This window comes from Bombina bombina, chromosome 2 (genome assembly GCF_027579735.1).
Source record: "Bombina bombina isolate aBomBom1 chromosome 2, aBomBom1.pri, whole genome shotgun sequence".
NCBI classification, from domain to species: domain Eukaryota; kingdom Metazoa; phylum Chordata; class Amphibia; order Anura; family Bombinatoridae; genus Bombina; species Bombina bombina.
The window spans coordinates 89,949,726-89,967,100 of NC_069500.1; the positions used below are offsets into that span (position 1 = coordinate 89,949,726).

General features: G+C 39.6%; 1 protein-coding gene across 1 annotated transcript in view; it reads right to left on the bottom strand.

Moving 5' to 3' along the window:
* Positions 1 to 226: 226 nt before the first annotated feature.
* Positions 227 to 17,375, bottom strand: part of LMAN1 (lectin, mannose binding 1) — a 99,909-nt gene continuing 82,760 nt past the window's right edge. Inside the window, exon 13 of the mRNA XM_053701171.1 lies at positions 227 to 775. Within this exon, the coding sequence (XP_053557146.1) occupies positions 739 to 775 (37 nt within the window). The 3' untranslated portion in view covers positions 227 to 738. The remainder of the gene's footprint in view (positions 776 to 17,375) is intronic.

Here is a 17,375-nt window from a genome sequence, read left to right on the forward strand (position 1 = left end):
ATAAAATTCTCTAAAGAGTAGCATTTTATATATTCCCTATTTTCATGCACTCGTTTCTGTTGACTTTGTAGCTATGGGTCCCTCCTCCGGCCTTCTTCTGTCACATGCTGATTAACAAGCGACATAACCACATCTAATGTGTGTGCTTACAAAATGTAGCCCCTGTGCTGCAATCTTCAGGATTATAAGATATAATCAAGGAAAAGTAGGCGAAACAAAACTCTAGTCTCATTACAAAAGAAATTTTTTTTATAAAAAAAAAAAAAAACATAAAAATTAACATTTTATTCTGTAACAGATCACTTTTAATTAAATTCTTGTTGATTTAATACTATGATCCTTTTTTATATTTGATGAAAATATATTCAGTCATGAGAAGAAATAAATAACTTCATTTGGGTGATTTTTTGTTTAACCCCCAAAGAAAATTACTTTGCATTGACCATTTGAAAAAAACTGATTTTCTCCTCTAGAGAAAAGAAAACTGTTGCCCTGAGTTAAAAAGATGTTTGGCAGCAACTCCGGGGACAACAGCAGTTACTGAACGCAACCAGCTGAAATTACAAACTTTTAAATTGAGTTTAAATTAGAAAATATGCCAAGTCTGTTGCCATCTATTAATAAACCAAAAAGTTCATTTTGTTTCACATCAATTCAATAATTTAATCTAATGAAACATTTTTGTACTAAAAAATCCCTCATATCATGAAGTACGAATACAAACAATGAAACCGTTCATCAAAAGAACTTTTTAGCAGCGGCTTCTTGTTGGCTTCTGGGAAAGAAAGAAAAAAAACAGGAAAAAATAATAAAATTAATAAAATGAAGATTTTCTTTTCACAAGCATCATAAAGTAAAGGCTATTCAACAGTTCTAACTGAATAAGAAAACAGATGAAGAGATACTTTGTAGCGCTGTACAGCAGTGTTTATCAACTTCAGTCCTCAAATACCCCTAACGGGCCAGATTTTCATGGTATCTAAACTAGAGCACAGGTGAGATAATCAGATTAGTAACCACGTTTACTAAACCAGCTGATTATCTCACCTGTGCTCTAGTTTAGATACCATGGAAAAGAAAATGTATGCTTACCTGATAAATGTATTTCTTTCCACGGTTTCATCAATTACTGTTGGGAATATCACTCCTGGCCAGCAGGAGGAGGCAAAGAGCACCACAGATAACCTGTTAAAGGGACAGTATACACTCATTTTCATATAACTGCATGTAATAGACACTACTATAAAGAATAAGATGCACAGATACTGATATAAAAATCCAGTATAAAATGGTTTAAAAACGTACTTAGAAGCTTTCAGTTTAACTCTGTTGAAAAGGCTGTTGGAAAGCCCACTGCAAGTGGTAAATAAGACACTCCCCCCCCCCCCTTCTTTTGCATATGAAAAGAGCCTTTACACAAACAGGAGCAAGCTGGAGAAGGTAGCTGACGGTATTCACATAAAACTTTGGGGCTTGGTTAGAAGTCTGAAAATCAGAGCAATGTTATTTAAAAATAAGCAAAACTATACATTTTTTTTAAAAAACAAACTTTATGGGCTTTATAAATAGATAATCTACAAAACATTTATGCAAAGAAAAAATGAGTGTATAATGTCCCTTTAAGTATCATTTCCCTTCCCACAACCCCCAGTCATTCGACCAAAGGAAAAGGAAGAAAAAGGAAGTAACACAAGGTGTAAAGGTGCCTTAAAGTTTTGCCAAAAGAATTGACTGGAGTAAAAGGGCAGGGCCGTGGACTCACTGTATCCAGAAAGAAAGAAATTTATCAGGTAAGCATACATTTTCTTTCCTAAGATACTGTGAGTCCACGGTTTCATTAATTACTGTTGGGAATCAATACCCAAGCTAAAGGACACAGACGAATAGGGAGGGACAAGACAGGCAGACCTAAACAGATGGCACCCCGCTTGAATAACCTTTCTCCCAAAAGAAGCCTCACCTGAAGCAAAAAGATCAAAATTTAAAAAAAAATTAAAAAAATATGTAAGAAAGATCAAGTTGTAGCCTTGCAAATCTGTTCCACAGAAACTTCATTTTTGAAAGCCCAAAAAGAAGAGACAGCCCTCGTGTAATGAGCCATAACTCTCTCAGGAGACTGCAGCCCTGCAGTCTGAAAGAGAAAATGTATCCTTACCTGATAAATGTATTTCTTTTTTGCCACAATGAGTCCACGGATCATCTTAATTACTAATGGGATATTCACCTCCTGGTCAGCAGGAGGAGGCAAAGAGCACCACAGCAGAGATGTTAAAAAGCTCCTCCCTTCAACTCCCACTCGAGTAATTCAGTCATTCCAGTCATTCGACCGAAGTTAGGAAGAGAAAGGAAAAGCCAAGGTGCAGAGGTGTCCGAAGTTTACAATAACCCACAACCTTTCTAAAAGAACAGGGCGGGCCATGGACTCATTGTGTCAAAAAATAAATAAATTTATCAGGTAAGCATACATTTTCTTTTCTTTTTTAAGACACGATGAGTCCACGGATCATCTTAATTTCAAATGGGATTCAATACCCAAGCTACACAGATGATACGGGACGGACAGGTAACCTAAACGGAAGGCACCACTGCTTGAAGAATCTTTTCTTTCATGTAATTAGCAAGAGTCCATGAGCTAGTGATGTATGGGATATACATTCCTACCAGGAGGGGCAAAGTTTCCCAAACCACAAAATGCCTATAAATACACCCCTCACCACACCCACAATTCAGTTTTACAAACTTTACCTCCCATGGAGGTGGTGAAGTAAGTTTGTGCTTGATTCTACGTTGATATGTGCTTCGCAGCAGGCTGAAGCCCGGTTTTCCTCTCAGAGTGTAGTGAATGTCAGAGGGATGTGAGAGAGTATTGCCTATTTGAATTCAATGGTCTTCCTCTAGGGGATCTATTTCATAGGTTCTCTGTTATCGGTCGTAGAGATTTCTTCTCCTACCTCCCTTTTCAGATTGACGATATACTCTTATATACCATTACCTCTACTGATTCTCGTTTCAGTACTGGTTTGGCTATCTACTATATGTAGATGAGTGTCTTGGGGTAAGTAAATCTTATTTCTATTTATGACACTCAAAGCTTTGGTTGGGCACTTTATATGTAAAGTTCTAAATATATGTTTTAAACTTATATTTGCCTTGATTCAGAATAATCAGTATTCCTTCTTTCAGACTGTCAGTTTAATTTTTGGGGAAAATGCATATGAATAAATATTTTTTCTTACCTTAAAAATTTCAAATTGACTTTTTTCCTTGCGGGCTGTTAGGCTCGCGGGGGCAGAAAATGCTTCAATTTATTTCGTCATTTTTGGCACAACCTTTTTTGACGCAAAATTACGTCATTTCCGGCGCCATAGTTCACGTGGTTGTGTCATTTTTGATGCATGTGTGTTACAGACGTTTTTTTGCGCCCAAAAATATGGGCGTCGTTTTTGGCGCTAAAAAATGTGGGAGTCATACTTGGCGCCAAAAAAAGTGGGCGTCATACTTGGCGCCAGTTTTTTCACATTATTTCAGTCTCATTTTTTTGTTGCTTCTGGTTGCTAGAGGCTTGTTTGTTTTGCATTTTTCCCATTCCTGAAACTGTCATTTAAGGAATTTGATAAATTTTGCTTTATATGTTGTTTTTTCTATTACATATTGCAAGATGTCACAACCTGACCCGGGATCAGAATCTACTTCTGGAAAGACGCTGCCTGATGTTGGTTCTATCAAAGCTAAGTGCATTTGTTGTAAACTTTTGGTAACTGTTCCTCCGGCTGTAGTTTGTGTTAGTTGTCATGATAAACTTTCTAACTCAGATAATGTCTCCATTAGTAATAATCCATTACCTGTTGTTTTTCCTGTTAAAGTAAGAGAATTTGTTTCTAATTCTATTAGGAAGGCTCTGTCTGTGATTCCTCCTTCCAGTAAACGTAAAAGGTCTTTTAAAACTTCGGATATTTCAGATGAATTTTTAAATGACAGTCATCATTCTGACTTACCTATTTCTGATGAGGATCTCTCTGGTTCAGAAGATTCTGCCTCAGATATTGACACTGATAAATCTTCATATTTATTTAAGATGGAGTTTATTCGTTCTTTACTGAAAGAAGTGTTGATTGCATTAGATATGGAGGAGTCTAGTCCTCTTGATATTAAAACTAATAAGCTTTTAAATTCAGTTTTTAAACCTCATGTAGTTATTCCAGAAGTTTTTCCAGTTCCTGATGCTATTTCAGAAGTAATTTCTAGGGAATGGAATAGTCTGGGTACTTCATTTACTCCTTCACCAAGGTTTAAGAATTTGTACCCTTTGCCATCTGACAGATTAGAGTTTTGGGAAAAAATCCCCAAAGTTGATGGGGCTCTCTCTACTCTTGCTAAACGTACTACTATTCCTACGGCAGATAGTACTTCGTTTAAGGATCCTTTAGATAGGAAGCTTGAATCCTTTCTAAGGAAGGCTTATTTATGTTCAGGTAATCTTCTTAGGCCTGCTATTTCTTTGGCTAATGTTGCTGCAGCTTCCACTTTTTGGTTGGAGGCTTTAGCGCAACAAGTGTCAGACCATAATGCTTATAGCATTGTTAAACTTCTTCAACATGCTAATAACTTTGTTTGTGATGCCATTTTTGATGTCATTAGAATTGATGTCAGATATATGTCTTTAGCTATTTTAGCTAGAAGAGCTTTATGGCTTAAATCTTGGAATGCAGATATGACTTCTAAGTCAACATTGCTTTCTCTTTCTTTCCAAGGTAATAAATTATTTGGTTCACAGTTGAATTCAATAATTTCAACTGTTACTGGGGGGAAAGGAGCCTTTTTGCCTCAGGACAAAAAATCTAAAGGTGAATATAGGGCTGCTAATCGTTTTCGTTCCTTTCGTCAGAATAAGGAACAAAAGCCTGACCCTTCCTCTAAAGGAACAGTTTCCATTTGGAAACCTTCTCCAGTCTGGAATAAATCCAAGCCTTTTTGAAAATCAAAACCAGCTCCTAAATCCGCATGAAGGTGCGGCCCTCATTCCAGCACAGCTGGTAGGGGGCAGGTTATGATTTTTCAAAAATGTTTGGATCAATTCGATTCACAGTCTTTGGATTCAGAACATTGTTTCACAAGGGTACAGAATAGGTGTAAAGGTAAGGCCGCCTGTGAGAAGATTTTTTCTCTCACGCATCCCAGTCAACCCAGTAAAAGCTCAGGCGTTTCTGAAATGTGCTTCAGACCTAGAGTCAGCTGGGGTAATTATGCCAGAACAGGGTCTGGGGTTTTAATCAAATCTATTCATTGTACCAAAGAAGGAGAATTCCTTCAGACCAGTTCTGGATCTAAAAATATTGAATCGTTATGTAAGGATACCAACATTCAAAATGGTGACTATAAGGACTATTCTGCCTTTTGTTCAGCAAGGGCATTATATGTCTACAATAGACTTACAGAATGCATATCTTCATATTCCAATTCATCCAGATCACTATCAGTTCCTGAGATTCTCTTTTCTAGACAAGCATTATCAGTTTGTTGCTCTTCCGTTTGGCCTAGCAACAGCTCCAAGGATCTTTTCAAAGGTTGTCGGTGCTCTTCTCTCTGTAATCAGAGAACAGGGTATTGCAGTATTTCCTTATTTGGACGATATCTTGGTACTTGCTCAGTCTTTACATTCTGCAGAATCTCATCAACTTGTGTTGTTTCTTCAAAGACATGGTTGGAGGATCAATTTACCAATCAGGATCAATCAGGATCAATTTACCAAAGAGTTCCTTGATTCCTCAGACAAAGGTAACCTTTTTGGGTTTACAAATAGATTCAGTGTCCATGACTTTGTCTCTAACAGAAAAGAGACGACTGAAATTGGTTTCAGCTTGTTGAAACCTTCAGTCTCAATCGTTCCCTTCGGTAGCTTTATGCATGGAAATTCTAGGTCTCATGACTGCTGCATCGGACGCGATCCCTTTTGCTCGTTTTCACATGAGACCTCTTCAGCTTTGTATGCTGAACCAATGGTGCAGGCATTATACAAAGATATCACAATTAATATCCTTAAATCCCAATGTTCAATCTTCTCTGACTTGGTGGTTGGATCACCATCGTTTAATTCAAGGGGCTTCTTTTGTTCGTCCAACCTGGACTGTGATCTCAACAGATGCGAGTCTTTCAGGTTGGGGAGCTGTATGGGGATCTCTGACAGCGCAGGGGGTTTGGGAATCTCAGGAGGCAAGATTACCAATCAACATTTTGGAACTCCGTGCGATTTTCAGAGCTCTTCAGTTCTGGCCTCTTCTGAAGAGAGAATCGTTTATTTGTTTTCAGACAGACAATGTCACAACCGTGGCGTATGTCAATCATCAAGGAGGGACTCACAGTCCTCAGGCTATGAAAGAAGTATCTCGGATACTTGTATGGGCGGAATCCAGCTCCTGTCTAATCTCTGCGGTTCACATCCCAGGTATAGACAATTGGGAAGCGGATTATCTCAGTCGCCAGACGCTACATCCGGGCGAATGGTCTTTTCACTCAGAGGTATTTCTTCAGATTGTTCAAATCTGGGGACTTCCAGAAATAGATCTGATGGCCTCTCATCTAAACAAGAAACTTCCCAGGTATCTGTCCAGATCCAGGGATCTTCAGGCGGAAGCAGTGGACGCGTTGTTGCTTCCTTGGAATTATCAACCTGCTTATATCTTTCCGCCTCTAGTTTTTCTACCAAAAGTGATTTCCAAAATCCTAATGGAGCGTTTGTTTGTACTGCTGGTGGCTCCAGCATGGCCTCACAGGTTTTGGTATGCGGATCTCGTTCGGATGGCCAGTTGCCAACCTTGGACACTTCTGTTAAGGCCAGACCTTCTTTCTCAAGGCCCATTTTTCCATCAGGTTCTCAAATCATTAAATTTGAAGGTATGGAGATTGAACGCTTGATTCTTAGTCATAGAGGTTTCTCTGACTCAGTAATTAATACTATGTTAAAGGCTCGTAAATCTGTGTCTAGGAAGATTTATTACTGAGTCTGGAAGACTTACATTTCTTGGTGTTCTTCTCATAAATTCTCTTGGCATTCTTTTAGAATTCCTAGAATTTTACAGTTTCTTCAGGATGGTTTGGATAAGGGTTTGTTTGCAAGATCCTTGAAAGGACAAATCTCTGCTCTTTCTGTTCTTTTTCACAGAAAGATTGCTAAACTTCCTGATATTCATTGTTTTGTACAGGCTTTGGTTTGTATCAAGCCTGTCATTAAGTCAATCTCTCCTCCTTGGAGTCTTAATTTGGTTCTGAGGGCTTTACAGGCTCCTCCGTTTGAACCTATGCATTCTCTGGATATTAAATTACTTTCTTGGAAAGTTTTGTTCCTTTTGGCCATCTCTTCTGCTAGAAGAGTTTCTGAGTTATCTGCTCTTTCTTGTGAATCTCCTTGTCTGATTTTTCATCAGGATAAGGCGGTGTTGCGGACTTCATTTAAATTTTTACCTAAAGTTGTGAATTCTAACAACATTAGTAGAGAAATTGTTGTCCCTTCATTGTGTCCTAATCCTAAGAATTCTCTGGAGAGATCTTTACATTCTTTGGATGTGGTTAGAGCTTTGAAATATTATGTTGAAGCTACTAAAGGTTTCAGAAAGACTTTTGCCATTTCTTTGGCATCTTGGTTAAAGTCTTTGATTCATCATGCTTATGTAGAGTCGGGTAAGTCCCCGCCTCAAAGGATTACGGCTCATTCTACTAGGTCAGTTTCTACTTCCTGGGCTTTTAGGAATGAATCTTCTGTTGATCAGATTTGCAAAGCAGCAACTTGGTCTTCTTTGCATACTTTTACTGAATTCTACCATTTTGATGTTTTCTCTTCTTCTGAAGCAGTTTTTGGTAGAAAAGTACTTCAGGCAGCTGTTTCAGTTTGATTCTTCTGCTTATTATTTCATTTTTTTGATTTGGGTTGTGGATCTTTTTCAGTGGAATTGGCTGTCTTTATTTTATCCCTCCCTCTCTAGTGACTCTTGCGTGGAAGTTCCACATCTTGGGTATCTGCTATCCCATACATCACTACCTCATGGACTCTTGCTAATTACATGAAAGAACACATAATTTATGTAAGAACTTACCTGATAAATTAATTTCTTTCATATTAGCAAGAGTCCATGAGGCCCACCCTTTTTTGTGGTGGTTATGATTTTTTTGTATAAAGCACAATCATTCCAATTCCTTATTTTTGATGCTTTCGCTCCTTTCTTATCACCCCACTTCTTGGCTATTCGTTAAACTGAATTGTGGGTGTGGTGAGGGGTGTATTTATAGGCATTTTGTGGTTTGGGAAACTTTGCCCCTCCTGGTAGGAATGTATATCCCATACGTCACTAGCTCATGGACTCTTGCTAATATGAAAGAAATGAATTTATCAGGTAAGTTCTTACATATAATGTTTTTCCCGAAAGCGGCCTCAGCCGAAATAAAAGTATCAAATTTGAAGAACTTTGAAAAAGTGTGAAGAGAGGACCAAGTTGCAGCCTTGCAAATCTGTTCCACAGAAGCTTCATTCGTGAATGCCCATGAGGAAGCAACAGCCCTCATGGAATGAGTCTTAACTCTCTCTGGAGGCTGCTGTCCAGCAGTCTCATATGCAAAATGTATGATACTCTTCAGTCAAAAAGAAAGAAGTAGCCATAGTCTTCTGTCCCTTATGTTTTCCTGAGAAAACCTCAAACAAAGAAAAGACTGACGAAAATCCTTAGTCACCTGCAGGAGAAAACTTTAAAGCACGGACCACGTCCAAATTGTACAGAGTCGTTCCTTCTGAAAAGGGATTAGGACGCAAGGAAGGAACTTAATCTCCTGATTAATGTTCCGATCAGGAACAACCTTAGGAAGAAATCCTAATGTAGTACATAAAAGTACCTTATCTGAATGGAAAATAAGGTAAGAAGACTCCTACTGCAATGCCGAGAGCTCTGAGACTCTACAAACAGAGGAAATAGCAACAAGAAATAAAACTTTCCAAAATAACAACTTAATATCAAAGGAATGCATAGGCTCAAACGGAGCCCCTTGAAGAAGTTTAAGAACTAAATTCAGACTCCATGGAGGAGTAGCTGGTCTGAACACAGGCCTGATCCTGATCAAGGCCTGACAAAATGATTGTACATCCGGAACCTCCGCCAGACGTTTGTGTAACAAAATAGATAATGTCGAGATTTGACCCTTTAGGGAACTAGTCGATAAGCCCTTCTCCAAACCTTCTTGGAGAAAAGACAAAATTCTAGGAATCCTAACTCTACTCCATGAGGAGCCCTTGGATTCACACCAAAGAGATATTAATGCCATATCTTACGGTAAATCTTTTTAGTTACAGGCTTGCTAGCCTGAATCATGGTCACTATGACCGAGTTAGAAAAAAACCCCCGCTTAGACAAGATTAAGTGTTCAATCTCCAAGTAGTCAGCCTCAGATAAACTAGATTTGGGTGAAAGTAGGACCCTTGAATTAGGAGGTCCTTCTTCAACGGAAGTCTCCACAGTGGCAGAGATGACATCTACCAGATCCGCATACTAAATCCCGCGAGGCCAAGCAGGAACAAAGAGGATCACTGATGTCCTCTCCTGCTTGATCCGAACAATGACTCGAAGAAGAAGCACAAACGGAGGAATTTGGTATGCTAGACTTAAGGTCCAAGGAACAACCACAGCATCTATCAGTTCCGCCTGGGAGTCGCTGGACCTCGACCCGAATCTCGGGAGCTTGGCAATCTGTCGAGATGCCAAGAGGTCTAATTCCGGCTGACCCCACCTGAGAATGAGGCTGTAGAGAACTTCCGGGTGGAGTACCCACTCCCCCGGATGAAAAATCTGCCTGTTCAGAAAATCTGCCTCCCAGTTGTCCACCCCTGGGATGTGGATCGTCGACCAACAAGAATGGGCCTCCGCCCACTGAATTATCTTAGTTACCTCTGTCATCGCTAAGGAACTCCTCATTCCTCCCTGATGATTGATGTAAGCCACTGAAGTTATGTTGACCAACTGGAACCTAATAAGCTGAACCAAGGCTAACTGAGGCCAGACCAGAAGAGCATTGAAGATCGCTCTCAGCTCCAGGATGTTTATAGGAAGAACAGACTCTGACTGAGTCCACACTCCCTGAGCCTATTAGGGGACCCTAGAAGGCTGGTGTCTGTTGTCACAAGCACCCAAGATGGTCTGCGAAAGCAGGGTCCCTGGAAAAGATGATCCAGAGACAACCATTATTGAAGAAAATCCCTTGTCTCCTGCTCCAAATGTATTCGAGACAAATCCGCATAATCTCTGTTCCATTACCTGAGCATATTAAACTGCAGAGGTCAGAGATGGAACCGAGCAAACGGGATGATGTCCATTGCTGCAGAAAGACAAACCTTAGGAACTTTGGATGATCCCAGTGGATGGGAACATGTAGGTACACATCCTTTCATCCACTGTTGTTAGAACTTAACCCTCTCGGGTCAAAGGAAAAATGGAACAAATAGTTTCCATCTTGAAGGACGGTACCCTGAGAAGTTTGTTTAGACTTCTGAGATCTAAAATATTTCAATACTTAGAGATCCAGAACATCTCAACCCAAGTCTGAGCGAAGAAGGAAAAACTGCCCCCTACAAGATCCGGTCCCGGATAGGGGCATGCCCGTCATGCTGTCCTTAATTCAACAGCAGGCTTTATGGATTGTATCTCCATGTAGGCTTAGTCTGTTCCTGATTGGAGAGAGTAAAGGAAGAACTTCCCTTGAAATTCCAAAAAGGAACGAAAATTGCTCTCTCGTCCGTTTTGTCTGTTTGTCTCTCTTATCCTGCGGGAAAAGATGACCCTTACCACCCGAGATATCAGAGATAATCTCAGACAGGCCAGGTCCCAAAAAGAAAAAAAGTCTTCCCCTTGTAAGGATAGCCAGCAGTTTAGACTGAGAGGACACATTCGCAGACCAAGGTTTTAACCATAAGGCTCTGCGAGTTGGAAAAGAGAAACTCGAAATCTTGGCTCCCAAATTGATAACTTGAAGGGAGACATCCATATAAAAGGAATTAGCTAGTTTAAGAGCTTTTATCCTATCCTGGATTTCATCTAAGGAAGATTCCGTCCTCTAAACAAAATGCCACCGCACTAGTGACAGAAGCAATGTACCCAGCTGGCTGCCTGTAAGCCCTGTTGTACATACATCTTATTGAATAGACCCTCTAACTTCTTTCCATAGGGTCTTTGAAGCCACAACTATCCTGTATGGGAATAGTAGATCTCTTAGCTAAGGTGGAAAAGTCTCCTTCCCCCTTGGGAACGGTTTTCCAAGCCTCCTAATTAATAAATGGAGGTATGTCAGGTTAAACTTGAATGAAATTACTTCAGATAAATGAATTACCGAGATGTTTTCCTCAGACACTACCGAAGAATCTTCCTTTTCAGTTTTCAGGGAAGAAACATTCGGAAAAACGTATTCACTGATGTAACCCATTTCCTTTTGCACCAACCCCGCAGCATGGGGAAAAATGGCAAAGTAACTCCAGAAGGAGATAAATCGCAGAGCACTGCCTGTGAGGGCTTCAACATTGAGACACTTGAGGAGAGATTTGCGGCATAAATTGAACCTTATTAATAGATTCTTAAACAGTATATGCCTTAAAAAGGAGTTGGCTCAGAACAAGTCTATCTGAACAACCTAACATTCTTCACCTAGAAGAACAGAAAAGATTGTGTATTCACATCGGCATCAGGGCATTAACTTTACAAAAAGCATCTAGCAGGACCTCTTGTTCAAAAATAAAAAAAATAAACAGTTGAAATTTTTTTTTTATTAAACATTTAAAACAGAAAAGATTTTACTGTGTCTTTAAATGCTGAAACTACACATTTTTTCTTGCTTCAAAAACGAATTATCACATAAACAGTTGTAATCCTTATGAAACATTTAAAACATAAAAAAATGTTACTGTCTTTAAATGTTAAAAACATCATATTTCTGCATGTAGGGGAAAAGTGAGCGGTACTCTAATGTACACATAAACAACAGTTGTTTTAGTAAACATTTAACACATAAAAGATGTTACTGTGTCTTTAAATGTTAAAACATCACATTTATTTCTGCATGTAGAGGAAGTTTAACGGTACTCAAATGTACACATAAACAGATGTAATCTTTTATGCAACAATTAAAAACATAAAATATGCTACTGTGTCTACAAATGCATTTTATTTCTGCAGACCCAAAAACCCAGATACAGCATAGTAGTGCTGTCCGGTTCTCACGCAGCTCACTAACCACTGCCCTTATCCTTCTGTACTAGAAGGAAGTACATGTTGGCAAAAAAAAAAAAAAGAGTAGAAGCAGAGTGTGCAAGCCAAATTGGCGCCACTCGAAGCCCCGCCCATCGTGGGTGTTATCAAGGCGAAATCCTCATTACTATAGAAATGTATCTATTGCCGATAGTAAAATAAGCAGACTGAACGCCAAGTTGGCGCCACTCAAAGCTCCGCCCATCGTGGGCATTGTCAAGGCGAAATTTCGATCGCCATTATTATAGAAAATGGATCTATTGCCGACAGTAAAATAAACATACTGAAAGTCTGCAGCCAAAATGGGTCTGTCCCTTGCTAGCCAGCAACTTCTAAGCATTCACCTCATACTGAGCGTTTCCTCATTTCTTGTACAGACCCAGAGAAACAAGCTCATAGTGAAAAAGTCCTAATCTCTCCTCAGCCCCAGTGCCTGCTAATAAGGTGCTGTATAAATTGTCCTCCTCTACAAATAGGAGTCTCTACGCCCCATACATTAAAGTGCTCCACTTCTTATGAGATCTTATCCCCAGACCCAGAATAAAAAGTCAGCACTTACCTTTTAATTCTGCCCAACAGCAGGGCAGCTCAGTAGGTCCTCGCACCTCCCATAGCCCTGTGGAGAAAGATAAAGCCTGAGTAATCTTGTTTAGGCTATCAGGGTTAGGGCAGCATAAATGTATGGGAGGCGCAGTGAGAATTATGTCCCACAAGTTCCCATTGCTCTAAAGCCACCAAAAGCTCTACTGTAGAGACTGATATGGATTACAGCTACACCCTAGAACAAAGCAGCACAATCTTACACTACTTTAAAAATAATAAACTCTTGATTGAAGAATCTAAAACTAACACCTCACTTTACCTCATCCTATCACTAACGCAGGCAAAGAGAATGACTGGAGTGGGAGGGAAGGGAGGAGCTATTTAACAGCTCTGCTGTGGTGCTCTTTGCCTCCTCCTGCTGACCAGGAGGTGCATATCCCATTAGTAATTAAGATGATCTGTGGACTCATCGTGTCTTAAAAAAAGAAAGCAAACAAATTCAACTTCTCAACCAGAGAAAAGAGAAGTAGCAGTAATTTTCTGATAAAGAGAAAACAAACAAAAATAGAAGGCCGCATAACATCCAAATTGTGCACACACGTACCTCAAAAGATAAGAATGAGGACACAGAGAGGGAACAACAATTCCCAAACAATATTTCCACTTAGGATAAAAAAAACGCCTTATCTGAAATATAAAGCAAATCACACGGCAAAGCCGAGAGTACCTGAACTCTCAGAGCAGAAGATATAGTAAAAAAGAAAATTCCAAGAAAAAGATTTAAAGTCTTATGGAATGCTAAGGCTCAAACTGAGCCTGCTGCAAAAACCTTAAAACAAGGTTAAAGCTCCAAGAAGAGCAAAAGACTTAAACACAGGCCTGATACTAACCAGGGTCTGACAAAAGTATACACGTCTGGCACATCTGCCAGACACTTGTGTAAAAAAAAGAAAATGCAGAAATCTGACCCTAAACATAACCTGGAAACTTGGCGTACTGCCATCTCCAACTACAGCACCCCCCATGTGAGAGTTAACACCTCCGGGAAAACCCACTCCCGGGATGAAAAAAAAAAAAAAACTAACAGCTCAAGAAGTCTGCTCCCTGTATACACTGAAATGTGAATAGTGGATAAACTAGAATGCGAGTGTCCTCCCACAAAACAATCCACGCCAATCATGGCAAAGGAACTCCAGGTTCCTCCCAGGTGGTTAATGTAAACCACTGAGAAGAAATTGCAACTAGAACCTGAAAAACCAGATAAGACAACTGAGGCCAAGCCGTCAGAGCATTGTAGATTGCTCTCCACTCCAAGATGGTGATATGGAGAGCAAGCTCCTCCCAAATCCATAGTCACCAACCCAACAGGCTAGCGACCGTGACTATTACTCAGGAAGGTCTCCGGAAGCATGTGCCCGAGACAGATGCTCCTGAGAAACCCAAAATATTCTGGAGAATGCAGGCAACGCTCCTGCTACATCTCGCACGCAAAGCGAGCACTCTATTACTAATGCCCCTCTCTAAATCACAGGGAAGAATCTCATGTCGACAGATCTAGATCTATCCTCCAAGACAGAGCCAGAACATCCTCGGTCTACTATTTGAACATGCATAACCGCAGACTCTTAGATGTATCGAACAAAGGGATGATGTCCAATGAAGCAATCATCAGACCATTCCATACATTGGGCCCCTAAAGGGCCAAACCGTAGAGTGCCGAAAGAGGAAAAAATCATCTATTTCCTGACCTCTGTCAAAAATATCTTCAAAGAGAAGGAAACTAATCTGGTCCCTAAGAAACTACCTCTGTAGCTGGACCAATGGAACTCATTTTCAGATTCACTTCCTATCAAGGAATGAAGAAAGACAACAATATCTCAGTATGAGAGTTTGCTTGTTGAAAAGATGGCGCCTGAACCATTATGAAGTCCAGGAATGGCACAACAGCAATTCCCTGAAACGTGATCCCTGCCAATTCAGCCCCTCTGAGAACCATGGCAAGGCCAAAGGTTGAGCCACAAACTGAAAGTTTGCGACAGAAAGGCAAATCTCAGGAACCTGCAAATACGCGTCCTCCAGGACTATGGTCACTATGAAATGACCCTCCTAGTTTTAAAGGAAGAAAGGAACCACTAGTTTCCAATTGAAGAACGGTGCCCTGAGACAACCTGTTGAGACACTTAAGGTCTACTATAGAGTGAAAATTCCCTCCTATTCGGGAACCTCAAAGAGGAATGATAAAATCCTAGGCCCTGTTCTCTTACAGGAACTGGAACTATCCCTCACAGGGAAGAGAACACCCAAACACACCACAAAAATGTCTCAATTATTTGGCCTGTAGATAAAATTGAGAGGTGTAACCTGCCTCAGGCAGAGAAGGAATGACTACTACGTAGAAACCCTGAAGTACTATGTCCACAGACTCTCTGGGACATCTCATATCCATGTTTGACGACAGAGAGAATCAACCCCCCACTTGGACTAATCCCGGATTGGGGGCAAACTCCTTTAATATCAGAACTATTCCTGTGCGATCAGGACTAAACAAGGTCTTACTCTTGTACAGATGTACTAGAAACTTGGACTCAGAGGAAAAATCCACTGTCCATAACGCCCTGCGGGCTAGTACAGGGAAGCCAGATATCTTGACTCCCATCAGAAATTGCTTGGTAGCATCAGAAATAAGGAATTGGCTAGCTAAAGAGCCTTAATTCTGTCATGGATCTGCTCAAAGGAGTCTCTACCAAATTGGAATCGGAAAAGGCAATGCATCCAATCTCCAGACACCAGTTATACCTCCTCCTTGCACATCAGGCAAAGAGAATGACTGGGGGTTGTGGGAAGGGAAGTGATACTTAAAGAGACAGAAAACCCAAGTTTTTTCTTTCATGATTCAGATAGAACAGACTTTTAAACAACTTTTCAATTTACTTCTGTTATCTATGTTTCTTGTTATCGTTTGTTGAAAAGCTGGAATGTAAGCTCATGAGTGTGCACGTGTCTACAGCACTATATGGCAGCAGTTTTTTAACAATGTTATACATTAGCAGGAGCACTAGATGGCAGTACTATTTCCGGTCATGTAGAGTTTCAGGCATGTGCACGCTACCTACCTAGGTATCTCTTCAACAAAGAAAAACATGAGAAGGAAGCAAATTTGATAATAGAAGTAAATTGGAAACTTTTTTAAAATTGTATTCTCTATCTAAATAATAAAATACAATTTTGTGGTTTAATGTCCCATTAACAGTTTATCTGTGGTGCTCTTTGCCTCCTCCTGTTGGCCAGGAGTGCTATTCCCAACAGTAATTGATGAAACCGTGGACTCACTGTATCTTAGGAAAGAAATCTGGCCCGTTAGGGGTATTTGAGGATGGAGTTGAGAAACACTGGGAGTACTCTACTTTTTTAACCTTCTGCTTTATTTTTCAGCAAGCATTTTTTCCTTCTCCCCCTTATTCTTCCCTGTGTTTCTGAATTCTGCTTAGATATGTAGTTCATAAGTTCACAGTAATTACTATACTTAAAGGGACACTAAACCCATTTTTTTTTCTTTAATGATTCAGATAGAGCATGAAATTTTAAGCAACTTTATAATTTACACCTATTATCAATTTTTCTTCGTTCTCTTGCCATCTTTATTTAAAAAGCAGGAATGTGATGCATAGAAGCCGGACCATTTTTGGTTGAGAACCTGGGTTATGCTTGCTTATTGGTGGGTAAATGTAAGCCTCCAATAAGCAAGCACTATCCATGGTGCTGAACCTAAAATGGGCTGACTGCTAAGATTTACATTCCTGCTTTTAAAATAAAGATAGCAAGAGAACGAAGAAGAATTGATAATAGGAGTAAATTAGAAAGTTGCTTAAAATTTCATGCTTTATCTGCATCATGAAAGAAAAAAATTGGGTCCAGTGTCCCTTTAAAGGGACAGTCTACTATATAATTGTTATTGTATAAAAAGATAGATAGTCCCTTTATTTACTATTCCCCAGTTTTGCATAACCAACACTGTTAACTTAATATGCTTTTTACCTTTATGATTACCAGTATCTAAGTCCCTGCAGAATGCACCTTATCTCAGTGCTTTTGTAGCCAATTAGTGCTGGTTGTTGTGAACCTATTATCATTCTCCACACAAGAGAGCACAATGTTATCTATATGGCACACACAAACTATCACTGTTTGGCTTTAGTAAAAGATTGTAAAAAGCTAAAAAAAAAAAGGTACTGAGACAAAGAGTGGCCTGTAGGAGCTTAGAAACATACAATCTTAGAGGAAATTAATTAAATTAATATAACAATGTTTGCTATGCAAAGCTGGAGAATGCATAGTAAAGGCATTATCTATCTTTTAAACAAAAAAAAAAAGATCTAAAATGTTAAAGCAAGAAACTTTATCATTAAAACATTTATTTTTTTTACAAACCACTCACTACAAACTAATATTTATAGTGACATCCAATCACATAGAGCTGCAACATTAGCCTTTGAGTTTTGGTTCAGAAGCATTCACAAAGCCAAGAAGTACGGTTTCCATTAGCTGAGGATGCAACTCTATGCG